Raw genomic sequence first — 26,515 nt, forward strand, 5'->3', positions numbered from 1 at the left:
ACATGCCATGCGAGTTTAACGCGTAGCAGGCTGATGCATAATTCACAAAATCAATAGCCTGATTTTTTTTTTAATACCTTGTCAGTGAAATGAAGGATTTGAACATCAGTTTGATTTGACAGCGGACGATTACTGTGTATTGTAAGCTGGAGCCTTATTCCCGGCCATGGGCGTCCTGTGCCACTGTCGCGACGGGATTGGCTGGATGCCATAGACTAGTATTAGCTCACAAGGCTGACAGACTCCATCAGTCAATGCTTATTCCTTATTTTTTTTTTTTATCTGCCTGTCGCAACTTAGACATTCCGCACCACCACCATAAGGCGCATCAGGTCTGACGGCCGAAGCACATCCATCATCAATTGAACCGTCGATTGCTCTGTGTTTGCCAATTTTCTCCGCCGCCCGCCACCATGGCCCCTTCGAATCAGCTCGGTAAACGCGTCAAGTTGACGCAGGTGCGACGGCCTTTTATCGTCGGCACCACTGCCATTCCCTTCTCCGAGACAAACCCCAAGCCGCCCGGCACGCCAGACAACCATACGCATTCATGGCAGGTGTTTGTGAAAGGCCTGGAAGACACAGATATCACGTACTGGCTACGCCGAGTTCAGTTCAAGCTGCACGAATCTATTCCCAACTACGTGCGGAGTACGGTTTGCCCACCTGTGGTTGCCAAAGAAGACCTAGCCCTCCATGGAAGTAGACGCTAACCAACCCAACCCAGTGATCGAGGGTGAGCAGGGGAAGCCCTTTGTAGTCAACGAGACAGGATGGGGTGAATTCGACATCACCATCAAGCTGTACTACGTCAACGACTCAGGCGAGAAACCCCAGACCATGTACCACTATCTCCGTCTCCATCCATTCGGCCGGACAGAAGAGGAGAAGCAGTCAATGGTGACCAAGAATGGAGAGGTTCGGTCCTGGAGCTACGAGGAGCAGCTTTTCAACGAACCATACGAAGCATTCTACCAAATCCTGACATCTGGGGCCGTGCCCAAAGGCTGGAAGCCATCTGGAGCATCTGGCAAGGGAAAGGGAAAGGGCAAAAACCGTGCACCACCGCCGCTACCGGCCCCCGATAGCGGCGAGGTGTGGGAGCATACAGCCATGATCCCGAACCACAACCGGCCTGGACAACCGTTTAGTCGCGAGACTGAAGCCGCCGAGGTACGAAAGCTTAAGGAGGCGCAAACCAAGACGGAGAAAATGGCCGCGCAAATCCTGTCGGAGCTCAAGTCCAAGGAAGAACTGCTGGCTAAGCTCAAGGCTGAGAATCAAGCGGCAGCGGCGGCGGCGAAACCTGTCTAGAGGGCAAGGGACAGACGCTGGCTAAACGCTGATGAACTTCAGTGCGCGAAACCCAGCAAGACTTGCCGTCGATGCCTGCCGAGGGAACACGGAACAGACATTTCGGGCTCAAAAACACACAGAGATGTCTGAACCTTCCAAAAAGGTGAATCTCGCTCGGAAACGCGTTGATCCGAGACCTACATCACACCATTCCATTGTCTCGATAACGAGTCATATCCTGTGGGTAGATGCTATCTCATCGCTCGATGAAGATGGTTCTCCAAGCCCACCAAGAGATACATCCAGGGTCAACGGTATCCACACAGCGCCAGATCTCAGTCGTATATTCACGAATGCTGTGAGAGAGAATTATGAGCAACGGGTAAGGGGTGTAAGAACTAGCCCAGGAGCCCATTCAATATATAAGGATGGACAGAATAAGGTCTGCGCAGCAAGAATAACAACATCACGACGTGGGCGTTATCGTCCTTGCTCTGTCCACATTGCTTAATATGCAGCATGTATAGACGATACAGGGAGTTCAGAAATGATCTCTGCAACCTCTAGTAATCGAGACGACGCAGGCACATGTAGATGGAATACACTGGCGATTAGATCGCAAATGGCCACAGTTAGGCCCATTAACAACTTTGGTAGACATTCACAAGAATACACACCAGATGGCCCATATTAATAGTTGATAGTATCAAGATTGGAGTTTTTGCCTTGGTATCACGTCACCACGACCCGAGCGTCCCTCTCTCTGCCATTGTAAATCCTACACCAACTCCAAATATCATCCCTTTATATCTCCATTTCCGCTCACAACGCATCCCATCCCATTTTATTACCCGCCCCAACCCAAAAATTCGATCGAAACACAACCCTTTGACCCGCCTGTCCGCCTGGGACAGCGTGTCATCTCGATCCAGAGAAGATGGGGGAGATTCAACGAATATTCCCAACCCTCTCCTTTCATCTGATTCCTGCACGGGTATAAGAATCCAAAAAAAAAGGGGGAAATAGTATAAAAAATGACGGCTTAAATCATGGAACCAATAATATTACAACGCTCAGAAACGCTCATGGTATATGTAAATTTCGATGGTGTTGTGTTTTCCGAAAGAATAAAGGCGCAAGGGAAAGTGCTTTCCAAACACCTGTACATTGTATAGTGCTGGGAGATTGTAAATGAGAGTAAGAGACGCTAGTCTCAGCGAGTGACTCAACCATGTACAAGTATACTTCATGCATGCCGCATTATCTAGTTTGGGTTGGCTTAGTGAGTTGCAGCCTCATAGGCAGGAGGGGGAGCACTCTCCCCTTCTTCCCAAATGCCTTGATGGCGGTTCTTCTCGTCATATACACGGCGGGCGATTTCGCCGGCCATCTTCATAATCCATGCCTGTTCGAGGATGACAGATGACGTGTCGGACGAGTTGCTTGCTTGAGATTGTTGGTCGCGGATAGGGTTGCCATTCTTGTCGAAAGGAGCTTTTTCGGTAATCATGCCATAAGTATTGATGAGAGACTCGGGGGTTTTCACCTCTTCCTGGGTCGAGGCCATTTGTTCGAGTTTCTTCTTGTATATGTCGGACATGAGGGCCTGGCGGATGGGTAGGACGTGCTCCCTGTGAGCAGGTCTGAAGCGAACCTTGCCAGTAGGCACTCCTTCAACCCTTGCTCCGTCGGATGCGGGCTCCTCGGGGATGGAGGTCGACATGACAGGTTCTGATGATGGGACGTTGACTGAGGCGGTTTCGGAAACGTCCTCTGATGAAGTGACATCAGAGGAGCCGGCTTCCGACTTGGCTCGTCGAAGGTTGACGACTCTGGTTTTCTTCTTTCGACCAGGTCTTGACCGGTGGTTGGCACCGTGGGCGACGCCGTTGGCGGCAGAATTCAAGCCTACGAAGGATGGTCTCGATGGCAAGTATCCATGAGCTGTGCTTCCTGAATCGGAAAATGTATAGGTGGTGCTGCCTCCAGTGGGGAATGATGAAGTCCTGGCGAGACTCGGAGTAGCAAAAGGAGGGCTGGCAGCTTCGGAACGGTCACCAAAACCAGACCAGGCGCGGAAAACGACCTCATTGATGCCTGGGGTAAAGAGAGACAGCGTTCGATGTGAATCCGTCAATGCGGCTAGACGAAGCAAGTTCTTTTGCGAGAACAAGTATGGCACTTCACCACCGCCGTTCAAAGTGAGCTCCGAAACGGTATTGTAATCCAAAAGATTCCCATTCGCATCGACGGGGTCCAGCGGCGGACTTGCAAACGGGTCGGCGCCCTTTACATCAGCGTCTTCCGTTGGTGTCTCGGTGCCCTTGTTGGCCTGGTCAGGGCACCACAGCTGCAGAGAGAGTCTGTGGATGATGGCGGGAAGCTCGTCCATCATTAGGTTGCGGAGCTGCTGCTCAATTGTGCGTTGCAAGTAATCGCGAACGAATTGTATGGAATCAAAGGTCGACGAGACCTTGAGAGACTCGAGCGGGTCATTTCGGAACACCAAGGTCAGGCCCTTTTGCTTGGAGAAGACCAGAATGATGAAAGCGGAGAGTTGTATGTCCGACAAGGTAATTGAGAGGGGAATAGTAAGACCCGAAGCGGCTGCCAGAGGCTGAGGCGAGGTGAAGGACGGTTTGGAAAAGAGGTAGGTGTTTAATGGATTCGCCTATAATTAGAAGCTCGTTCGTTAGCAGAGCAATCTATTGACTGGGATGGACCCCTGGTACGGGGCACCTGGTCATTCGTGGTCATTTCCTTGCATTACGCGACGCCCCCGACCAGAGCGTGTTGCGCATAAATGTTTGTAAGGGTTAATTTCAATTGGGGGGACAGTCGCGCACACGTCTCGAGGACGTTGCGGCGACGTCCAAGCGCGATGTTTGTTGTGAGAGACAAGAATATGCTGCGAAGCTGGATGCAGAAACCGAGGTGCAGATGCTGTGACAGCTTTGTCCGGCGCGGCCAAAAGACTTTTTGGAGCTTGGGGCTCACACGAAACGGCGTGAATCAGGGGGACAAAACCGTTTTACACTGGTAAACAAAACGGATCTTGTATTGCAGCAACAGGAATCAATAGATGTCGTTGCTTTTGTCATTGTTTTGTGATGATGTGCATGGTCCTGCGTGGGGGAACGGAAGGTAGCCGGGCATTCTCGGAGGCATCAAAAAAAAAAAAGTCGGGAAAAAAAGAAACCAAACGGCGCGAAACAAAGTGATTCGACGTACTTGAACCCGTGTCTTCAAAGTCAGGAAAGCATCGCCGGAATAGCACATTTTAAATATGCCGCGAAATCGGTCTTCGGCGAGGTCGCCAATCTCGAGAATCTCCAGGTCGGGCGGCACAGTGCCCAAGTTGAACTCGCTCACGAGGATATCGTCGACGATGATGGGCGGCTTGGGGGATTTGTTCAGGGCCGTTGTGAGCAAATCACGGGCTCGACGGTAGAATTCAGCGTCCGCAGTAAGCGGCGACCAGTTGAAGTTGAAGGCCATGTTGAAATGGCGATGATAGTCTCGCAGTCATGCGGCAGGGAGATGCGCGGCGCAAAACCGGTTGCGGCTGTTTCGGCAAAAGACCAAGCCCGGGGCGATGCGTGGGTGGTGCGAGGCAGTCCGCTGGGCTTATTAGAATACGACGATATCTGGGCAGGTATTCAAGGTCGATAGGAGTCGGGAGGCAGACAGCGAAGGACGCTTCAGCTCGCGAGGAGTTGAGGGAGCACTTGGACGGTTGGAAGGTTCAAACGTTGTGACGCGACCATCCATCGGGTGGCGGGAATATTAGAGTCGATGGCAGCGGGCGCGGCTTGCCGGCAGCACATGCCTGGGTCACTTTGCCGAAAAATCAATCTGGAAAAATATTTGCGCCTTGGCAAGGGCCGTTTGGCCTCAGGTCAGCCAGACTGCGTGCATGGTGGACCTTGACATGTGTGGTCCCCCGCCTTGATGGGTTGTGCAGTGTTCAGCGCGCCTCTTGCCGGGGTAACCCCACTAAGCGGCGTTGAGCGCAGACATGGAGGAAGGAACTGGACTCCATTGCACCAATATGTCCGCGTCGTGTTCATGACCATGACTCCATGTACCATCATCGAGCAATACAACAACACCGGGAAGTCAGCGTCTTTATGCTGGGTGGAGAGCGGTTCCTCAAAAGCAAAAGCCCCCTTGCATCAAGTGTCTAGGTACTATTGTTGTTCAGCGAGCATAATGCTTGGATGCTGATTTATATTGAATTGACGTTATGCGCCTAGCTGGGCCCAGCCGTCTCACCGTTCAGCGTGACCAGAGGTCTCGGAGATGGACTTTGTCAACGCGTCCAGTGCGGTAGCAAACATGTTCATCGCAGCCCTATGTACATGCCTACCTGGATAGCTCCGGGCTCGTGTTTATTTGCAGTTCCTTCGCCCACGCTGGTACCAGTGTATGACATTCCGCATCACGCATCGCACTAGCACGTGTTGTTGTTGTTGTTGCTGGCAACCAACTCGGTGACCCAACCATGACACACCACCACGCCCTCTGCCCTCACTCTCCTCGTCCTGGGCGGCTGTTTTTGCGCTCCGGGGCAGGCGTGGCTCCGTCATCTGATGGTGGTATCGCGTCGTTGGCATTTGCGGCGTCAGCTCGCGTGATGCACGTTATCGTGGAACCACTATCGATAGCCAGCTGGACGGAGTAAGCACAAGTGGTTGCATAAGCTCCATTCCTCCGTTGCCAGTGCTCTTGGCTCTCGGTTCCTTGGCCAGATGCTACGCAAGACACGCATGCATCTCCTCCGAGCCTCGCCGAGCCTCTTTCCCCCCGCACGAGATAGCCGAGTACAATAAAGTCGCCTGTGTTCCAAAGCTGGCAGCGTCAGTGGTTTGTGTGAAAAGATGGACACAGCTGAGAGAAAACGTGTTTAACGTGGGATGCGGCTGGACAAGACGCCATGGTCTTGTGTTGATTTTCCGTTGGTTACCAAGCAATTGCATCAAGTTGTGCGACAGCTTCGTAGGTTCCTCTTGTACTCGTACAGAGTAGTTTCGAAACAGGCCCAACCCATGGCAAGAACCCTTTGATTGGCTGGGTCTGAGACTTTTTTTCCTTTTTCCTCTTTCCTTTTTTTTTTCCGTATTACTGCTACTACTGGTACAACTAGCACTAGTCAATTTAAATTTTATACAGGTGGTACAACTTTGGACGCCTCAAGTGCTGTCCAAGGCGTCGGGAGGCTCTGAAATTTCTTTCGAGCTTCCTTCTTTCCGGCCATGCATGCATGCACCGTCGCCAAACCAAAGCTGACATGGAGTTCTGGGGAACGACCAGCCATGTCATGGCAGAGCCAAGGCCGAGTCTGCCAATCGCCTGCTGCTCCACGACGCCCAAGCAAACCTCCCCAAACCCAGCGGCGGCCTTTATATTTATGACATCACTTGAGTCGCATCGGCGAGCCGGGCTTGCAGCAGGACGGTAGACGACGACAGATCTAGCCGTCTCGCCAACCCTACAAGGCATACCATCTACGGAGTACACCTGTGCCTTCAATGTTCCAACCCAACACAGTAGTGGAAGAAAGCCAAGTGACATGTTGGTGGGATATTTGCCCTCTATGACAACCAGCCAATCCCCTTTCACGTGCTTCAAGGCGCGACAGGGCAGTGTTGGCGTTGTGCTGCATCGAGATCGATTAATAGTATGACTCGGTGAAACCATGACTTGTGCCGAGGAAAGCTGTGCAACGTCGGCCAAAAATAATAATAATAAAAACACCAATAATAAAGAGCCCTTTGTGCTGCCTCAGGGGCTCATGTCTGGTCATGTACGTTTCTTTGTGGTGGACAAGGCCTCTCGGTATGCATTCAAAATTTCCAGTCTGCACTCCGTGCCCAACTTATCAAACTGTTAGATTGGCTCGAGATCAATCAATTAGCGGGTGGATGCCGAGACAACTGGCGCCGCTCCTCAATTGATTGCTCAAGTGTGCTCCGTCCTCGGTGTCTACTACTACTAGTAGTACAATCATCCGTCGTCCGTCGTCTACTTATGATACATCATCCATCACCCAAGTACTCTCCACACAACTACGCACAAACGCGATGCTAACATTAGTATGTCTGGTGTTAGCAACCACCATTGATAACCTTGGTCCCCCCTCCCCTTGGCTGCGTTGTATGTATGTGTCGACGGTGTGCATGTACATACATACGGAGCACCCCAGACCGCTTCTTGCTGGGTTCTGGCTTTCTGGCACTTGGCACGCAGCCAACAGCTGGCCATTGACATGCATTTGATGCATCCAGAACCCAGCCGTCAAAATACGAGACATGGCCAGAGGCGTGGATGCACGAACTGGTCGACGCATCAGCCGAGAAAGGAGGACTGGACTGGACTGGACTTGGCAACGATGTACTATCATCTGCAGGGACGTGGACGCCACTGTATGCTGCTGGTGTCTGGTGCCTGGCTGGGTGACTGAGTGAGTGACCAGCACTGGAGGCTGCCTTGTCAAGTCGCGAGTGCATCGGCCAGTGCCAGGTGCCAGATGCCAGGTGCCAGGGCGGCCGGGCTCAGGCTCAAGCTCAATCGAGCCAAGTCTCGGCGGCGTCTGCTCCAGCCAGGTCACTTGGTGCTGGCCAAGAACCACTCGAGCTGACCAGACGGGACTGGACCTTGACATCTACCAAGTGCTTAGAGAGACTAGAGCCAACATTCTAGTTGGACATGGAACTGTTGACTCAACTGAACCAACTGAACCCCGTCCACTCGGGCACAATGGCGTACCTCTGTCGGTACATGTAGCCACTTTCTCGTGCAAGTGGCTTAAATGACCGCACATCGGACCAGACCGTTGACTCGTTAGTCAAGTGCTCTATAACTTAGAGCTGGCCTGGCTTACCATCCATCGAGTAACAAAGGTAAACCTTGCATCCAACGTGAAAAGTACATATACACGGCGCGTACGGAGTACAGTCCACTCGCCACTCTCCGTCTTCATATTATTTCGCATCTTCACCGGCTGCTCCGCCAGACGACATCTCGACATCCCCCGTCATCTCAACCGCCCCATTCGCGTCATGAGGCCTCGCAAGACGCACCGTCCGATGCCCTCTTCAGCTGGTCCTTGAGCAACCCCCAAGTCCAAACCACCCCCCCCAGCAGCTGCCGTCTCTTTGTCCTCGGCCCACGAGACCTTGGACGTCTGGAGCCTTCTATCGAGCCATTGAGCCATTGAGCCAGCCCTGCAGTGTGCCCCCTCGCCGTTGTTGCAGTGCCTTGCAGCATCCTGCAGGGTCGGGGGCTCCAATCATGGCCTTGCATCTTGTGCCACCCCAGCCCAGCAGCGAAGAATCTGCTTCCAATCAAGGCGACGCCGCCGAGCCTTGCTTCGATGACAACTCATCTGATCTCGCCCAGACTCCCGTTTCCAACCATGGCTCCGTCGCTGACGCTATAGAAGACCATGAATCCGGCCGTGACCATGACGGTGGCTGGTTGACTCCCCAAGATATGGCCATCCTCAAGGTCCTCGGCAGCGAACCATGTCCCATGAACTGCTTGGGACAGCACCATCATCAATGCCTCAAGCGACTTCCCTCTGGCACCAAGCCTGTAAAACTGGTCGGCGAAGGTTCCGCGAATGCCGTCTTTGAGATAAAAGTCCCGCCTCGCGATCGTGCCGGCCGTGACTTTAAAGGTGAGAGAGATGTTGGCGACACCCTTTTTTGTTCTTTTTCTTTTTCTCTCTTTTTTTTTTCTTTTTTGCTCCAACCAGGAAAGGGAAAAGAAAAAGGAAAAAAAAAAAAAAGGATATAGAGGAAAAAAAAAATAGAAAAACACTCTGCAATAACATGGCGCTAAAGACATGGTAGGATATCTTTTGAGGGTTGCCAAGGTGCCCTCGCTCGGAGCTGCGCCGACTTACAACTATGTCTATCAGCAGCAGTTCCTCCAGACCACAATCAAACCCATCCTCGGCGACCACGTAGTAAACCAGGAGCTGGTCATGCTCCATAAGACGGGCATCATCCAAGAGCTCAACAACCTTTTGAGAGCTATAGACCACACCCGCAAGGACAAGTTCAAAGGGACATATGTCGGGGAGACCGACTTGGGGTTCCTCGTAGAGGACATGCGACCTCAAGGTAGGATGACGACTTTGGCAAACCCCCCTGCACATGCCCATCCTCATGAGCTGACAGGAAACCATTTACAGATCCAGAGACCTGTACTCTCGTCGAGTTTAAGCCTAAGTGGCTGTCGCAGTCCCCCTCTGCGCCAAAGAACGCCATCAGATGCCGCCAGTGCGCCATGGAGCTGCGCAACCTCGTCAAGGACTTGTCAAGGAATAAAGCACGACCAGAACAGAAACCATGTCCTCTGGCTCTCATCAGCTCGGATTCACCCTGGCCAGTCCGCTCCCCGTTCAGAATGGCCCCGCATCTTGAAAACCAGGGTAGCAAGGAGTTTTACTTGGAGGCCCTGGGGGCCATCCCAACCCATCCCGCCATTCGCGACTTGAAGGCGCAGCAGGACATTCACGACACGGTCGGTCCATTGTATGCCGTCTCGTCGGATCCATTCTTCCCCCTGGCCATGACCCTCCGCGACTGCACATGCTTTGCCCAGATACACAAATGCACGCCGTCGGTGCGGATTAGGTTTGGCGACTTTGATTGGAAGGACCCCCAGGTCAAATTTGAACGGTGGCGAGGCGTCGAGGAAGAACTCATCGAGAAGGGGTTTTATACAGCCGAATGGATCCTTTGCGATGGCACCTTCTACCGGCCGCCAACGCTCTGCCTCCTCGAGCACATGCCGACAGTGTCCAAAAAGGACATGGCCATCATCGAGATACGCGACTCCAAAGAAGACCGGTCCACTGACCCGCAACAGCATGCTTTTCCATTGCAGGCCCCCCCGGGGACCAAGATTCACAGATATCAGACGAACACAGCCGTCTTGAAGCGAATTCTGGAACCATATAAGAAGGAGGCGCCGGATTTCACCAGACCGGCGCGTAAAAAGTCGGCATCATGAAGACGGGCAGCTTTTGCTTGATTCTAGGCGTTTTATAATTTTCCCTGTCAATTTCTTCAACAGGATTTGTATTACCAAGGCGTCAGTGTACGCACTGACCTCCATCGTGGACGGCAATCCATCATGAATGAGGCGTTGGGTAGCATCATAATCAGACTCGGCTCTTATCAGACTTAGCTCGGCGTTGGGAGACTGCACAGGGGCCCCCTCCCCGTTGATGGCGATGGGGGAAACATTTGCATTGGAATTCGGCTGCGTGGACAGCAAATAGGGGTCCTTTCCTGGTCTGGATTTTTTTTTTCGCGTCTTCTTTTCTGCTCAAAAAAGAAATTTCCGGGTTGCTCAAGTCTTATTTCTACAAAAATATTCTTATACACGTAATATTTTTTAAAATTATCAACCAACGCCCGTTTATCCCATGAATACGTCATATGTACATCATCAGCTTCATATATCCGAAATGGTGAAACTCAACAAGCTGCCCACGGTGAGACCTATCACGAGACACAAGCCCATGAACCCGCCTGTTGCCTCCCGCTCTCCCTCGTCAACCCACTCCCCCGAGGCCATCATGAAGCTCGAGCCCAGCCAACCATTGGTGAGGCCAAAGGTGAGCTGTACAACAAAGAGATAAAAGAAGTCACTTGACACGACGGCACCCCGCCCACCAATGTTACACAAGAGGTACAGCGGCAAGAAGGCGACCCGTGCGACAGAACACAGGAACAAGACAACCGGCCGGTCTTTGAGCGTAAAGGGCATCGCGGTGGCAATGCGCCCACCCAAATCACCCAAGTTCCAAAACACGAAGCCGAGAGGAATAAACGCCGCCGGCCGGAATATGGCACCCGCGCCCTCCTGAACGGAGTGGATCTTGGCGGTAAACACAGGGAAGAACATGGTGACGGCAAAGGTGACTGCCACCCCGACAGCCAGCCAGCGCAGCTTGAAGAAGAGCGTCCACAGGGACACAACTTTTCTGGCGGCGCGCTCCGCCTCCTCAATGCTGTTGATGGACTCGGCCATGCGCTGTACCATTTTGTCTTCGACGCGGCGATTGTGCCGTCGGACAAGAGGGACGAGGGCGACGAACGTGACGACGGAAATCACCACCGCGGCGAGGAAGTAGAAAAAGGCGGACGTCTCGCCTCCACTCGCGGCGTTGCCTGCTGCGCTCTTGTCGGGCGGGAACAGCAATACGGACGTGACTTGTGCTACGGCCGGCAGAACCCCCGACACGCCTTGGCCCGCCATGAGGGCCTGCATGTACTCGGGCCTTCCGAAGCTGGCGGCGAATGCGAAGGCTCCGTTTTGTATGAGCCCCGTCGCCCAGGACGACAGGGCGACCATTACGAGGAGGAAGGCGAAGTATGCGCTGGGGCTGGCGCCGAGGAACAAGGTCGTGGAGCATGTGAGGAGTGCGAAGACGACGGTGCTGATTATGAGGGCGAGGTTGATGCGGAATGGGTACGAGGCCGAGTATTGGATGTTGCTGAGGATGAGGAGCACCGAGAGGTTGGTGATTGTCGAGACGGTGAGGATGGCGGATTGGAACGTGCTTTGGATGGAGGGTGCGGCGGCGAAGCGCGAGGAGAAGTAGGGCGCCGCGGCGAGGAACATGTTCCTGTTCGTCGTGGTTAGCAATTGCGATTGCGGTTGCGGTTGCGGTTTGAGAGACAAGGTAGGGACAGAGAGGGCATACCAGGCCCATAACATGGCGACGCCGAGGATGCCAAAGATGCTGTATTCGATCCATGAGAAGGGAACCAAGTCGGTGTCGCGGAGGATGGCGGACGACTCCAGCGCCGCGTCGTCCGAGGTTGCGAGAGGCTCATACTCCTCTGCTTGGGAGCGGCCGATGGGTCTTGAACGATCCATGGTTGACTTGAGGTGATGCTGTCTGGGTCTGGCGATGGTGTCGAAAGCGCAAGTGGCAGTTTTGAGGGGAGACGAGCCGGTGGTCGGAATTCGCAGTCCCGGCGTATGAGGAGGATGAAGCTACCTGGGCAGTTAGGTCGTATACATGACCACTAGCGACTTGGAAGCTGCACGTGGACAAGAAATGGTGATGATGATGGTGATGATGTCAGGTGCCAGGCGTTAGCACTTGAGCGGCACTAGGATCAACGGTCGATGGCTTGGGCGTTGGTGTCTCCACTGTGCGCCCGTCGATGTGAGGCAGCTTGAGGACATCGGAGCTGTCGGACTGACGCGGTGGATTTGGATTGGGACAGAAGAATATTTTCCACCTTTTTTACGAGACGTGCTAAGTAATTTACTATTACATGTTATTTGGTTGTGATGATTTTTTATGCTGAGAAGTTGCGCATATGTCACATTTGTGAGGCAGAGCCAATAGCGCATCGGGTAATGACAAGACTGGACAGAGACGTTCAAATCATAACGGCGCGGGGATCTGGATGCGGCGAACTCGGGCACATACCGGCCTGGACACTAGTAGTAAAAACTCACTGCACGTGCCCGTACTCGGTAGACGCACCAAACTCCAATTATCAAGCAAACACCGCTTCCAAGCATATCGCAGAGTGTTCATCAACCTAGAAGACCACATGTGCATGTCGCCAAATCCACAGTCACCGCTGTTCACGCCAGCGACACGACGTCTTGCTAGGCAGCTAGCTGTGACAAGGTCCAAGTGCTGCATGTCTTCCTGGACGCTGGGGCTGATGTCGATGCCGACATGTCACCATCTACACCTCTGTGGGCAAAAAAGCAGACTCAATTCTGCCAAAATTTCCTAATCCAACACTGATGCCTTACATAGTACCCAACGAAGAAACCGTTCTCCACATGCTTGCTGAATCATATCAAGCTGGGTTGATGGAGGAGAATCATTCGATAATGCCACAACAGGCAAGACCACAGTACGAGAGGTTGTCCAATTGGACAAGGAAGACACGTTTTTCACCTTTGTTGATGCCCTATTCTTCCACCGCTGATGTCTGTTGGGCTTTAATGTTGAAGGACTATTCCATGTAGACTATTGTAACCTTGCTAATAAATGACCCTCTGTAAACACGTTGAAATGTTTGGCAACAGCAACACCAACGCCCTTTTTTTTTTTTTTTTTTGGTTGACAAGGCCGTTCCTAGTCCGTCTCCAGTGTAGATGATGTAATAGTAGCCAATCAGCGGCTCGTCGCAGAAGGAGACAAAGACCGCAGCCTTGTTCGCGTTGACGGGAGCTAGTCGACAGGACGGGCCAGTGTCTGCTCATGTCTGGCGCCCTCGAATATTCCATGGCGCCCGAGCTCCGCTGTGGCAGTGATTTCTATTCAATGTTGCCGACTGCTACCAGACTAGCACTGTACACCCACTGTAGTCCGGCACCAGCCATGTGCACATGTGGTGCCTGACCTCACATGCAAGCTGTTTTGGGCTCCTGTCTGGTTGCTGGGCTGCGGCTGACGGGACCTGAAAGCTCATGACGCCAGGCAGCTTCGGCGCAGCACCCGCACCATCCACACCATCCACACCATGACGCCTCCTTGCCGTTGCTTGGGCCATGGCACACGACAAACATGCATATTGCCATTGTTTGCCGCCAGCCTGTGATGATTCCCTCGCGCGAGCGCGCATTCTTCCAGGTCACCAGCCATGCCTGAGCCGGCTCACTCCCCGCAGCGCGACCGAGCGCGGGATCGTGACCGAGACCGCGAGCGAGACCGCGACCCGTCACAGCACAGCAAACGTCTGAGCATCACAGACCGCATCCTCGGCTCCCTCAACCAAGCCCGCAAGGAAACATCGGCTGCCGTGCAGCGTCGCACATCGACATCGACATCGACATCCGCCTCGGCCTCGGCCAAGCAGTCTCCCATCCCGCGCATTCGCGAATGGCTCAGCACATGCAATACCCAGCACGGCAGGCACTGCAGCGGCACGGACAGCCGTGACGCCCCGACCTGGCGCCCAATTCACCTGATAGATTGCGATGAACGCTGCTTGGTCCGCTCCAAGCCCGCCGACAGATACTCGGCCCTCAGCTATGTTTGGGGAGTCTCGAACCCGCGAGACACCGGCTCCGACGCCGCCGCCCAGCTGTTGACCACCAACCTCGATGCCTACCAGCTCAGCCTGCCTGACAAGGGCGTGCCGCAAACCATCCTCGATGCCATGTGGCTCTCTAGAAAGCTTGGGATACGCTATCTCTGGGTCGATCGCATGTGCATAGTCCAGGATGATGAACAGGACAAGTCCGAGCACATTGAACACATGGCCTATGTGTTTGCCAACGCCTGTCTGACCATTATTTCCGCGTACGGCGATGTTCACACAGGCCTGCTTCCCCTGGATCCGCGCCGGCCTTCTCGGGCCCCAAGACAGGGAAACCCAGACCATAATGACCTGCTGCTGTCGTCAAAATGGAACACGAGGGGCTGGACACTGCAGGAGCTTGTCTATTCGAGACGAGCAGTCTTCTTCTTTGAAGATGCCGTCACCTGGGAATGCCACTGCGACCTATGGCAGGGAAATGCCGCAAACATGACCAAAATACTTCGTGGTAAAAAGCCTGCCTGCACGAATCGATTGTCCGAGGCGGCATTCGCATTTCAACACACAGAGTGGCCCGACATGGATGAATATGCTCGCCTGGCCATGGACTATAGTATGAGGAGGCTTACAATAGTTGACGACTCAATCAGGGCCTTTGCTGGCGTCACGCACGTATTGTCTCGCATTTTCCAAGGTGGTTTCGCCTACGGCATGCCTCTCATGTTCATTGACATTGCCCTGCTCTGGAGACCCCAAGCGACGATTCGACGACGCGCCATGTCTCGTCCGCCCTTCCTCCCGTCATGGTCCTGGATGGGCTGGTGGTTTGACGGTATTCCCGTTGACCTCACCCTGTGGAGGGCGGCGGCGGACTATGTCGAGGAAACGCAGGCGGTAAAGCGAGGGCAAGAGTCCAAGAGATTTAAGCCGACGCACCCGTTCCGCATCAAGACAATGGTGGCCTGGAGTCTGTCAGACAGGGCAAACTCCGCACCCATTGATAACACGGGTTTGCGAATGCGCGAATTCCGCTCCCGCAAAGGCGCCGGCCAGGCTCTGCCTCCGGGATGGTCCAAGTCCGGCAGCCACTTCAAGCACGACAGCGACGACTTGACCCTGTTCAAGTACCCTGTTCCAGTGGAGGATGTTCCCGAGGACGGCCTGTACGAGTCGCGACCTACGGAGCTAAGCATACCTGGGCCGCTGCTCTATTTCCGAACAACGACTGCACTCTTCGACGTCGATTACGCCATCTCCATGGCGCCCAAGGACATGCCGAACCCTCCAGTGGCCATTGGCAACATCTTTAGTCGGTCCAACCGCTGGATAGGGGAGCTGCGAAGCCATGACGGCTGGCTGGGGGTGCAATCATCCAACTACGATGGCGAGGAGAAGCTGGAGTTTATTGCCATTTCGAGCGCCATGGAGCGCAAGGGCTCGTATGTATTTCCAATGGACAGGTTTTCCGAGAGCATGGACGACGACGGCGTAGTGCAGTTTGTCAATGTGTTGTGGATTGAAAGAATATTGGGGGTTGCTTATAGGAGAGGCATTGGTCATATTTTGCAGAAGGCTTGGGACGTCGAGGCAAAGGAGGAGGTTGACATTTATCTTGGCTAACAAAATTGCCGCGTGGAAAGAGCAGAGGAGGAGGGTGTCGAGCTGGTTTGCATGATATTGGGAGTATGATCTGATGTTTGGGCATATTTTGGTTTAATTTTGCTTGCTCTTTTACTGGTCGAGCTCTGACATCTCTTGTATTCCTCTGTGTATATTTTCTTTACTTTCTTCTTTAGTGTGTTTTCTTTTCTTTTCTTTTTTTTTTCTCTGTCGAAGTTGTCATTGCATATCATGTGACGCTGGTGTACATTGTACGTATTTGAGGCCTGCCTGCCTGGGGCTATCCGTGCCACATGTGCATTCAAAAATTAACATTTCTCTATTTTACCTTTTTTTTTTTTGCTGCCCAAGTGAAGGACTGAGTTTTGAGTTCCATTCTAATTGGCGTCGAAAATCTTTGCCCAATATTTACAACGCAAAACTCTGCGTCTATCAAGCGCTTCCTGACCAAGCTAGTAGCGGTCGGACCTGGCTCTGCCTCTCGAAGAACAAGCTGAACCGCCACCGAGGTTCGTGGGCTTTACCCATCGTGGGCGGCTCTTGCTTTCGTCCGTGCTGTGTTTTGGTTCGGATGCTCGTCCTGGCAGTGGGTTACATCGGGCGAACTGCCCACGAGGCTTGTGCAGCGAAGCAGCTATTGTGCGTTGACTGATTTGGAATCCGGCTAATGGGTATGGAAGTACAGTTCTTTTGGTAATATCCGGCGAGGCAAGCCAGCTTTCTCCTGTTTTGCCGGTGGCTGATTGACGCCATAGGCACATGGGCTTGAAACTACTTCCCGGTTGACCTTCATTCCGGGGAACAAAGACACAGACTGTACATCAGTACATCCTGGACGACGTTGCCACGAGGCGACCGACGCAATGGAAGATCATACCTGACCGTAACTGGGCCATGGAACGGAGTGTGTAGTGTGACCTGGCGAGCTGTATCGGCTGTTGGCTGCAGGACGGAGGACCACTTGAATGACCCAGCTATATTGGATCATGTCGAAAGAGGGACGTTCGAAGTGTAACGGACTGCATAATACGTGTTCCTCATCACTTCTGCGAAGCTTTAAATTTAGCAATAGTGGCCTCGTCACCCACAGGTCTTCGCGAATAGGCGGCCACAATGGGAAAGCCAAGAGAACCCCCCGCAATAATCGACGGTGTCCCAGTTGGGCAGTGCGATCTTCTGGCATCAAGGCAGGGATATATCATGTTGGTCTCGCAGGTAGCCAAGACCCGCGGGCATGGTGAGAGGTGAAAAGTTCCCCGGCCTTCACCCTTGTCAATCAGCACTCGGTGGCACATACGCATGTACTACAACAACACGAGTAGTGCGGCCCTAATCACGGCTGTCCTCTCTAGTTGACGTGGTGGCGATGGTTTCTGCAGGTGGCTTACGGATGGGCCCGGAGGCTATCTCTGCTATCTGCCGTGATTTGTCACTTTGCAACATCTTGGCCCGTCTTGGTGGCCCTTGATGCTCTTCATCCATCAGGCCGTCATAATTGACAAGACGGCTATTGGCTGTTGCCGTCCATGTTGTGCTGACCAACAATGCAGCCAAAATCGATTGCGACTCACCGTGCTGGCAAGCCGTACATACAATATTGGCATTGTCAATATGACAATATCCTTGGGGATCTCGTCCTTGACTGGTAGGAATGTCCCTTGTGCAACATCCGGACCGCCTTCCGCCATGGCTTGAATCACATTTTTATGGGCCAAACGGCTCCTTGCCAATCTTGCGTCCCATGCGACCATGGAGCTAAATTGTTTGACTTTACGTATTAGACTCGGTACAGCAGGGTTTTGGCTCATTGGCACGGCGGCACATGGGCCCAGAGGTACGCCATAGCGCATCAGGGCTCTGCGATTAAGGATTAAGTTTGAGATGCCTCGGGGACTGGGCGCGGGAAGGCGATATCTGTACGCCGTTTGACCGTTCGACCGTTGGATCGGGCAGACATTCGGTGAAGTGGTGGAGTGAGTGTGGTGTGATTCGGACGCCAGCAACGCCACCGATACACGCAGACTCGGGGGAGCAACCGGCCAAGTTCTACTCCGTGAGCTAATTGCCAATACCGAGTTATTGTCCTTCCATCCATGGGGGCTGTTTTTATGCAACTGCCAGGGGCCTATCACTGTCGACATTCATCCCGTCTCCAACGTGGGCCCCATGACCGGGCCAATGGGTTTCAACGTATTAGTGATCGACACTGGAGAGAGCTCTGGATATGTACATTCGAATGTCTCTCTGGCAGACGCTTGGGATAGTGCCGTGGAGATCAGGCCGGTTATGTTTCTGGTGGTCAAACCATCCCATCCTAACCGAACAAGGTTCATGGGCCATGCAGTTTCTGGATGATGAAAGCCTGGAATTGGAAAGGAGCTACGACCTGGCGCTGGCAAGCGGGATTCTATCTACACACTCCGTACACGCTGCAATCTCAGCGGATGGCGAACCAACTCGTTGAAGAGAAAAAGCAAGGCGGGCTTGGCCTGACCAAAGGCAGCGAAGTGGCTCATGCAGAACTCAGTTGTATCGACGGTCAGTCTAAACCACCCATGCAAACATGGACAAGACCTTGGGCTTGGGAGCTTGTCCTGCTCATCCGAGCCTTGTTGATAAACCATGTGGGTGCTTCAATGCACTCAACGTCACACAACGTGGGGAGATTCTCCCAAGAGGATTCCAGGGGAGTCTTGGTGCTCTACCGAATACATACGCGCAAAGTACAATGCAACGTCCTTCAACCTTCCAATACTACTCATCTACACGAACCCTTTGGTTCCACATCATGGGTCCCCTTGGAGTCCTGCATCAGTTCAAAGCTAGCCCAGACCCTTGCGGGTACCTTTGACACATTTCCGTCATTGACCATTTAGCTTCATCGCCAATTTCCCATCATGCAGAGTGATGAGACTTCGAGAACGAGCTAGTCTTGGATGTATAAGTAGCCTAGGCCGCCGCCCATGCCACCACCACGGCTCTGAATCACGACTTCCGGTGAGCCATGTCTCGTTGAAAAGGCTATTAGTGACCACTACTCATCTTGTCTTATACGGAGTACATCAACATGGTTCAAGCACGTTTAGTAGCCATTTCTTTGGCGCTGGCCAGCTTAGCTTCTTCCCAGTGTCCCTTCGCCGACCCGGGACGCCTTGCTGCAAGGACTGAAGGCCGTCCCGACTCTCGCGAACACCTTAAAGGTTACGAAGTTGACGACGGTGATGTGTTTCTTACTTCCGATGTGGGCGGTCCTATTGAGGACCAGAACAGCCTAAAGGCTGGAGAGCGCGGTCCAACTTTGCTGGAGGACTTTATATTCCGACAAAAAATCACGCACTTTGACCACGAAAGAGTAAGTGATTTACACCGTCGGGAACTGTAAGCTATTTGATAGTTGGCTAACTGGGTATCTGAACAGGTTCCTGAACGAGCAGTCCATGCTCGAGGCGCCGGCGCCCATGGAACGTTTACCAGCTACGGGGACTTTAGCAACATCACTGCTGCGTCGTTTTTGGGGGCGAAGGATAAGCAGACACCGGTATTTGTCCGCTTCTCTACTGTCGCCGGCTCCAGGGGTAGTGCGGACACTGCTCGTGATGTTCACGGATTCGCAGTCAGACTGTGAGCTTCCCGTCCCCCCTTTGACAGCGCCCAAGGCAATTGCATGCTAATCATATAATTAGCTACACCGACGAGGGCAACTTTGACATTGTCGGGAATAACGTCCCTGTTTTCTTCATCCAAGATGCAATCCAGTTCCCTGATCTCGTACACTCGGTCAAGCCGCGATCAGACAACGAGATTCCACAGGCGGCCACTGCCCACGACACGGCATGGGACTTCTTCTCCCAGGAAACCTCTACTCTTCATACCTTGTTCTGGGCCATGGCTGGTTATGGAATTCCTAGAAGTTTTCGCCACATGGTAAGTTTGCCAATCATCAACACAACACACGCTGTCGCGGCGCTTGCTCTGTGCCAAGGCTAATACGCATCTTAGGACGGCCACGGCGTCCACACCTTTCGACTCGTGAATGAGAATGGTGACACTAAGCTTGTAAAATGGCACTGGAAAACTAAGCAGGGCAAAGCCAGCATGGTCTGGGACGAGGCGCAGCACGTTGCTGGCAAGAACGCCGATTTCCACAGACAGGATCTCTTTGATGCCATTGAGTCTGGCAACTTCCCGGAGTGGGAACTCAATATCCAGATGATCAATGAGGATCAGGCTCTTGCCTTTGGGTTCGATGTTCTTGACCCTACCAAGATCATCCCTGAGGAGCTTGCTCCCCTGCGGCCTCTCGGCATTCTTAGACTCGATGCTAACCCGGCGAATTACTTTGCTGAGACGGAGCAGATTATGGTACGCTTGAAGAAGCCAACGTGGTCATCCATGTATAAGACGCTAATCAAGACTTAGTATCAACCTGGACACATTGTGCGAGGTGTTGATTTCACAGACGATCCTTTGCTGCAAGGTCGTATTTTCTCCTATCTGGATACTCAGCTCAACAGACACGGCGGTCCCAACTTTGAGCAGCTTCCCATCAACAGACCCGTTGTTCCTATCCACAACAACAACAGAGATGGTGCTGCGCAGAACTTGATTCACAAGAACACTGCTCCTTGTAAGTTTACGATCGATTGACGAGTTACTGTGCACCATGGGTATCAAGCGAGTCATTGACAGCCAGTAGATATTCCCAACTCGATGAACAAGGGATTCCCCAAGCAGGCCAACCGGACTCAAGGCAAAGGCTTCTTCACCGCTCCCGGCCGCCAAGCTTCTGGTGCTCTCGAGAGACGCCGAAGCAGCACTTTCCAGGACCACTGGAGCCAGCCTCGACTGTTCTTCAACTCCATCACCCCCATTGAACAGCAATTCCTCATTGACGCCATCCGGTTTGAGACAAGTGGGCTCACTCGAGAAGTGCAGCAGAACGTCTTGGTGCAACTCAACAGGATCAGCCACGACATCGCCGTCCGCGTTGGCAAAACGCTGGGTCTTGAGGCCCCGGCCCCCGACGACACGTACTATCATGACAACACGACCCAGGGCCTCTCCATCTTTGGCCAGGAACTGCCCACCATTGCCACCCTCCGCGTCGGCGTCTTGGTCTCGACCGAGTCGAGCGACTCTCTCACTCAGGCGAACGCTCTCAAGGAACAATTCAGCGCCAGCAAGGTCACTGTCGTGACTGTCGGCGAGTCTCGTGTTGACGGCATTGACCAGACGTACACTAGCGCCGAGGCAGTTGGTTTCGACGGCATCATCGTGACCGACGGCGCGGAGAAGCTGTTTGACCCTAAGAACAAGTCTACGCTTTTCCCGCCCGGCCGTCCCCTCCAGATCGTCGTGGATGGGTACAACTGGGGTAAGCCGGTTGGGTTCTTGGGTAAGGCAAGGGATGTTTTAGGGGCTGCTGGAGCCAGCGAGGGTGCTGGCGTGTTCATCAAGGACGGCCCTGCAGATATCGTGGAGGAGTTTAAGAAGGGTCTTGCCACGTTTAAGTTTACGGATCGGTTTGCGCAGGATGGACAATGAGCGTTAACGAGATGAGATGGATGTGATGAAGTGTGACGTTTGATTTTCGTTGTCAGATATATGATAATTGACTTATTCTTCTACCTTGACGTGACGATGGACAATGATTGATGTGATGGTGTGTCAGCCATGTTCCCGGCCGCGAGGTATTGTCAGCCAACATCTGTAATTGGGACAAGCTTATATAGGCATCAGGAAAGCATATTGTCTAGAATTCTTACACTCGTCACTCTATTTACATTGTATTCGAGTGTGCGCCGGCGGGCTCTGCTTCTAGTTCTCACTCGAGGCGGGTAAGTTGTGTAGTATTATGGTAAGCTTACTCCGTACTCAGCTGGTTGCAACGTTGATGCCATGCATTTCCGTCAGTTGAACCCCTGTATATGAAGGTGTTGCCCCATCGGCATTGTATGGTACGTCCGAATTCCGCGTGCGAATCAGCCTGCTTTGGTTGTATCTGAGGCAGATGATACGATATTCCTGGATTTGTGCCACTCACTTTTCGCACAGTCCAAACCCCGACGGAGATTATTTCATGATTTGTAAAATCGCTTGCGTGACAATCTGACGTGTCACGGCCGATGTTGCGATTCAAGGCATTTAATCCCGTCTTTTGGAATCCGTATTAGAAGCCGCTCATTCGCACACGGCTTTCTTACTCCAGGGCCCGGGCTAGTCTTGAGTCGAATTCATCACATTCACGGCCACCATGGCTGAAGTGCCTCGTACGATTTTGCTCGTCGTCACTACTGGCGGCTTCACACACGCGGGTAAGTGCCGCAGTCCATCATCCCAGGCATCACGTTGCAACTTACACGGATTGGTCTCGTGCAGCGCCCGTCCTGGAGCTGGGCAAGGTTCTCTCCGCGCGCGGGCACAACATCGAGTTTGCCACTCTGGACGGCCAAGAGAGCTGGGTCAGCGGCTATGAATTCGTCACCAAGATCCATCTTCTTGGGCCGGGTCCAACAGAAGAACAAATGGGCAGCCACTACCTTCGCATGCGCGACTGGGACATGTCCAGGGGGGTAGCAACCACCATGGAGTCCAAGTTCATGTTCGACTCGTTCTGGCCCCAGACGTATAAGCGCTTGAAGGCCATCATGGAGGACACCTCCAGTGCGAAACCGGGCATGATTGTGGCGGATTTCTTCGCCGAAGCCGTTAAAGACGTACACTTTGAGTATCGTGTGCCCCTGGCCGTGGTGTGGCCGCAAATGCCCCATCTCATGTTCCCCTGCTCCTACATACCGGGCGAGCCGGGATTTCAAATAGAGGGGACCTTGACGTCGGAAGACGCGTCGATGTGGCTGCGGCTCAGGAATGAGTGGGTGGTGATTCAGGCGCTGCCGCAGATCGTGAAGTTGTCCAGGTTCACCAGGGCGATGCGCAGGAAGGCCGGCGTCGGCTATGACTTGCCAAGTCCCACGAAGCCAGACTACCTGGTGCTGGTCAATTCATTCTATGGGCTGGAGGTGCCAAAGGACCTGCCGCCGCTATGTGCGCCGGTAGGACCGATTCTGAGCGACGAGTTCCCCCCCCTGGACGATGCCACGGACAGGTTCCTCGCCGGACACGGGAAGACGGTTTATGTCGCGCTGGGCACGCACGTCATCCTCACGAACCACGACGCGGCAAAGATTGTCAATGGGCTGCTGCGACTCCTTGCAGAAGGCCTGGTTGACGGCGTGATTTGGGCAGTGGGCAGAAGCGGTCGTCGAGACATGGACGACGGCCAGGCATTCCAACACCAGGGCCGGACCCTACGGCTGGGGGACTTGATGGACGGCAGACACCCGGACTGGCTGTTTACTCTGTTCGCTCCCCAGCGAGCCATACTGGACAGCGACTCGGTGTGTCTGTACTTTACCCACGGCGGCGGCTCCAGCGCCAATGAGGGCGTCTACCACGGAAAGCCAATGCTGGCCATGGGCATCTTCTCGGACCAAGTCGCAAACATGACGCGGCTCGTAGGGGCTGGCGTGGCCGAACCGCTGAACAAGTTCCGCTTCACGTCGGACGAATTGTACACCAAGGCACGGACGATGCTGCGAGACGAGCAAGGCCTCTATGCGAGGAACGTGCTGCGGCTGCGGCGCATTGCCCGCGTGGCCGCCCGTCGAAAGCACCACGCGGCTGATTTGATAGAGGAGCTGATGTATGACGCTGAGCTGAGGTTCCAAGGAGACAGGGAGCTGCGGCCCATGCATTTGCAGACGGCGGATATGAGAATGCCCATGTACAAGGCTAGAAACTGGGATCTGATGGCTGCTGGAGCCGTTCTGGTTGCTTCAGTATCGGGACTTGGGATTACTCTCGCGAGGATGCTGTGGATGCACAGGAAGCTGGTGACCAGCTCAGTTGGATCCTTATTTTCAGGTTCTTGAGAGGTCATCACTATGCCGCTGCTGCTGCTGCTGCTGCTGACAAAAGTGTCAATTGGCTTTCTTTCTACATCTGGTGTAAATCATAGTCATATATTCGTGTATTCCATCTTCATTTCCAACTCCCCAAAGCAGCCCAGGTCGGAACCGCTCAACAGAATACCATGTTGCCGTTTTCTGCACCTTGTGTTTTACTGTCAACGCCTGTCGGTAGCCGGGAATTGCCCAACGGCAAGCGGGAAAACTCTGGCCTGCTCTCATCTGCTCTTGAGTCCCAAGCAATCATCCCTTCGCAGCCTCCCTCATCTCGCTCCTCTCCTGGACAACCTCGGAGACGGCCCTCGCAACATCCGACTCGAGTCTCGCAAATCCCTGGACAACACCGTCCCGATCACCCTTGCTCATCTCCTGGCTCATCTTGAACTTGCCCTGGAGCTTGTCAATGGAGATCTCGATGCCGATGATGTTCTTCTTGAGCAGCTCGATGTAGCGGTCCGGCGCATCCGTCACATTCCACTGATCAGGGCGGCCGTTCTGGCCGGTATAATCCATGATGGAAATCTCGGTGTGGTTGGTCAAGTCGGTGATTTGGCGCGTAAGAAAGTGCGACGTCTCATCTGACTTGGAGTCGTAGTAGATCCTGGCCTTGCCGTATGCTTGGACGGCGGCGTAGTTCCACGTGGGCACTACTTTGCCAGTCGATGGCTTCGTCTCGGTATAGAACTGAGGCGTGACGTAGTGTGACGGGGTGGCGGTGAAGAGGACCAGGACATCTTGCTCCAGGACGTTGGTGTTGGTGGCGTTGTTGTTGTTGTTGGAGGAGACGGACTCAATCATGACTTTGCTATGGGGGTTCTGACGGGCCAAGTGGCCGCGGAGGACACCAAGCTCGGTTTCGCTAGACTCATCTTGGACGTCGAGAACCCAGGGGATGTGAGTTGCCTGAATGAAGGGTTCGGTGGAGGATGGGATGGCGGTGGTGAGGACGCCGAGGGGGTATGAGCGGATGAGGTCTCTGAGGACCGGGATGCGTGATTCGGCGTGGACGGTTCGTAGATGCATGGTTTGTGGTGAGGCGAGGTGAGGCGAGGTGATGGTGAGTTGTATGATGGTTGATGAGAGAGGGAGGCAAGAAGAGAGCGAGGGAGGTCCAGGGGAGGGTGGACTTTATAGACGGCCGCTGGTTCGCGGATGAAAGATGAGAGAGTACATTTGGAGATGCGCCCTCCGGAGGACGAGACACGGGAGGCTGAACAGCCTCCCGTCCGACTGGCGCTTGGCGAGCACTCGGTCAGATGGTCAGCTGGTGATGGCGAATCGTGATGATGCGCATCAGGCACGTCGACAGGTTGCGGAGGCATAAAGCACAATGCATAATGCATAATGCATGCTTGGCTTGTGGTGTATCAAAACAGAGCCTTAAACCACACACGATGGAGCAGATCGGGCCATTCAAGGCTTGGACATTTCAAAGAATGGTGCCATGCTTGTCGGGTGAGTTGACGGATGAGTTGCATTTCCGCGGCGTTTGCAAGCAGGACCAAACGGCGTTTGCAGGCCTGGATGCAGCATTGCGGAATTTAAGCATACAGTCGGGGCTCGGATCAGACCGAACCTGGCTCATGCATGAGGAATCAAGGAGTTGTTGTCAGCTAGTCCAAGTGGTAACTTTGGAAGTAATGATTTGCAACTGGCGTGCTGGTGAGATTGATTCAACCCGACTTACCCTGGACCCGACCTACAGATGGTCTGGTGGGTCTGGTGCATGTGGGAGCATCGATGCAGGTGCGTCGAGTCTGGGGTCCTGTGCAGACTGGAGCGCAGGTGCCTGTAACTGGCCAGGAACTGCATGTTGCTTGGCCCACCGAGCGGGACCCCGCGGCCGCCGCCCCCGTCTCTGCAGGGCAAGAAACTTTGGACCCTTGGGAATATCTCCGGAGATGCTCTTTTTGAATGCACTGCTTGATAAATAAGCCTCCTAAGAATTTACACCTTGGTTCATTGTTCATGTTTTGCCGCCGCTCATGTCGTGGCGTCCCCCGGAGGGCGGAGGGCGTGCATAGGGCGCCGAGCTGTGGGCAAAGTGGAAGTGGAAGTGGAAGTGGAAGCACGGGCTCAATATTGGCAGATGTCAATTGATATATGTATGCCAGTTGATTCAGTACACCATGGTTATGTGCATTCGTGTATACCTCTTGACGAGGCAAAGGCGTCAATACCATATTGGCACCTGGTATGCTTAGACTCCATACTTACTTACCTAAGCCACAAGCAAATGCTGAGGTCGGCTGGTACATTGATTCCCTCACGCGTCTGTCAAGCCGAGTACCTCCTCATGTACCCTGGAACCTTGAACTCATAGCCCTTGCCGTAGCCTCAAGACCGTCTAAGTACGAATGCCGCGAGCCACTGCGCTCTAGTTGACCAAGTCCGTCTTGTTTCAATGTTGCCTTTCAGCCAGGGCGAATAAGCGCAGACGGTGTGTCACCATTACTCCACGACTCTAACGTACTTGACATACATACCTCTTAAGTATCATCTTCACTTGACTTTCTGCTGCCACATACAAGCATGTACATAGTACCATGTACATGCACGGGCCTCCCGCCGCTGCCCACTCTTGGCCGAATT

The 26,515-nt window shown here is 53.5% G+C and overlaps 8 protein-coding genes across 8 annotated transcripts; 5 read left to right on the forward strand and 3 right to left on the reverse strand.

Moving 5' to 3' along the window:
- Positions 1-413: 413 nt before the first annotated feature.
- Positions 414-1,314, forward strand: MAA_05884 (histone acetyltransferase subunit (Yaf9), putative; the record flags this gene model as incomplete). Its single annotated transcript, XM_007823882.1, has 2 exons — positions 414-651; positions 728-1,314. The coding sequence occupies 2 exons, from the start codon at positions 414-416 to the stop codon at positions 1,312-1,314; spliced, it is 825 nt and encodes a 274-aa protein (XP_007822073.1).
- A 1,261-nt stretch (positions 1,315-2,575) lies between these two features.
- MAA_05883 (uncharacterized protein) lies at positions 2,576-4,794 on the reverse strand (the record flags this gene model as incomplete). Its single annotated transcript, XM_007823881.1, has 2 exons — positions 2,576-3,967; positions 4,528-4,794. 2 exons carry the CDS (start codon positions 4,792-4,794, stop codon positions 2,576-2,578), a joined length of 1,659 nt encoding a protein of 552 aa, XP_007822072.1.
- Positions 4,795-8,589: 3,795 nt separating this feature from the next.
- Positions 8,590-10,320, forward strand: MAA_05882 (inositol-pentakisphosphate 2-kinase; the record flags this gene model as incomplete). The annotated part of the gene is made up of 3 exons (XM_007823880.1): positions 8,590-8,977; positions 9,153-9,425; positions 9,497-10,320. The coding sequence occupies 3 exons, from the start codon at positions 8,590-8,592 to the stop codon at positions 10,318-10,320; spliced, it is 1,485 nt and encodes a 494-aa protein (XP_007822071.1).
- A 447-nt stretch (positions 10,321-10,767) lies between these two features.
- Positions 10,768-12,198, reverse strand: MAA_05881 (Delayed-early response protein/equilibrative nucleoside transporter; the record flags this gene model as incomplete). Its single annotated transcript, XM_007823879.1, has 1 exon — positions 10,768-12,198. The coding sequence occupies one exon, from the start codon at positions 12,196-12,198 to the stop codon at positions 10,768-10,770; it is 1,431 nt and encodes a 476-aa protein (XP_007822070.1).
- A 1,739-nt stretch (positions 12,199-13,937) lies between these two features.
- On the forward strand, positions 13,938-15,956 carry MAA_05880 (Heterokaryon incompatibility; the record flags this gene model as incomplete). Its single annotated transcript, XM_007823878.1, has 1 exon — positions 13,938-15,956. The coding sequence occupies one exon, from the start codon at positions 13,938-13,940 to the stop codon at positions 15,954-15,956; it is 2,019 nt and encodes a 672-aa protein (XP_007822069.1).
- A 3,067-nt stretch (positions 15,957-19,023) lies between these two features.
- MAA_05879 (catalase) lies at positions 19,024-21,500 on the forward strand (the record flags this gene model as incomplete). Its single annotated transcript, XM_007823877.1, has 6 exons — positions 19,024-19,308; positions 19,375-19,577; positions 19,640-19,880; positions 19,956-20,318; positions 20,376-20,583; positions 20,653-21,500. The coding sequence occupies 6 exons, from the start codon at positions 19,024-19,026 to the stop codon at positions 21,498-21,500; spliced, it is 2,148 nt and encodes a 715-aa protein (XP_007822068.1).
- Positions 21,501-22,209: 709 nt separating this feature from the next.
- On the forward strand, positions 22,210-23,887 carry MAA_05878 (UDP-glucuronosyl/UDP-glucosyltransferase; the record flags this gene model as incomplete). The annotated part of the gene is made up of 2 exons (XM_007823876.1): positions 22,210-22,270; positions 22,335-23,887. The coding sequence occupies 2 exons, from the start codon at positions 22,210-22,212 to the stop codon at positions 23,885-23,887; spliced, it is 1,614 nt and encodes a 537-aa protein (XP_007822067.1).
- Positions 23,888-24,166: 279 nt separating this feature from the next.
- On the reverse strand, positions 24,167-24,946 carry MAA_05877 (FMN-binding split barrel; the record flags this gene model as incomplete). Its single annotated transcript, XM_007823875.1, has 1 exon — positions 24,167-24,946. The coding sequence occupies one exon, from the start codon at positions 24,944-24,946 to the stop codon at positions 24,167-24,169; it is 780 nt and encodes a 259-aa protein (XP_007822066.1).
- Positions 24,947-26,515: the final 1,569 nt, after the last annotated feature.

This window comes from Metarhizium robertsii (assembly GCF_000187425.2).
Source record: "Metarhizium robertsii ARSEF 23 chromosome Unknown MAA_Scf_2, whole genome shotgun sequence".
Classification (NCBI taxonomy): domain Eukaryota; kingdom Fungi; phylum Ascomycota; class Sordariomycetes; order Hypocreales; family Clavicipitaceae; genus Metarhizium; species Metarhizium robertsii.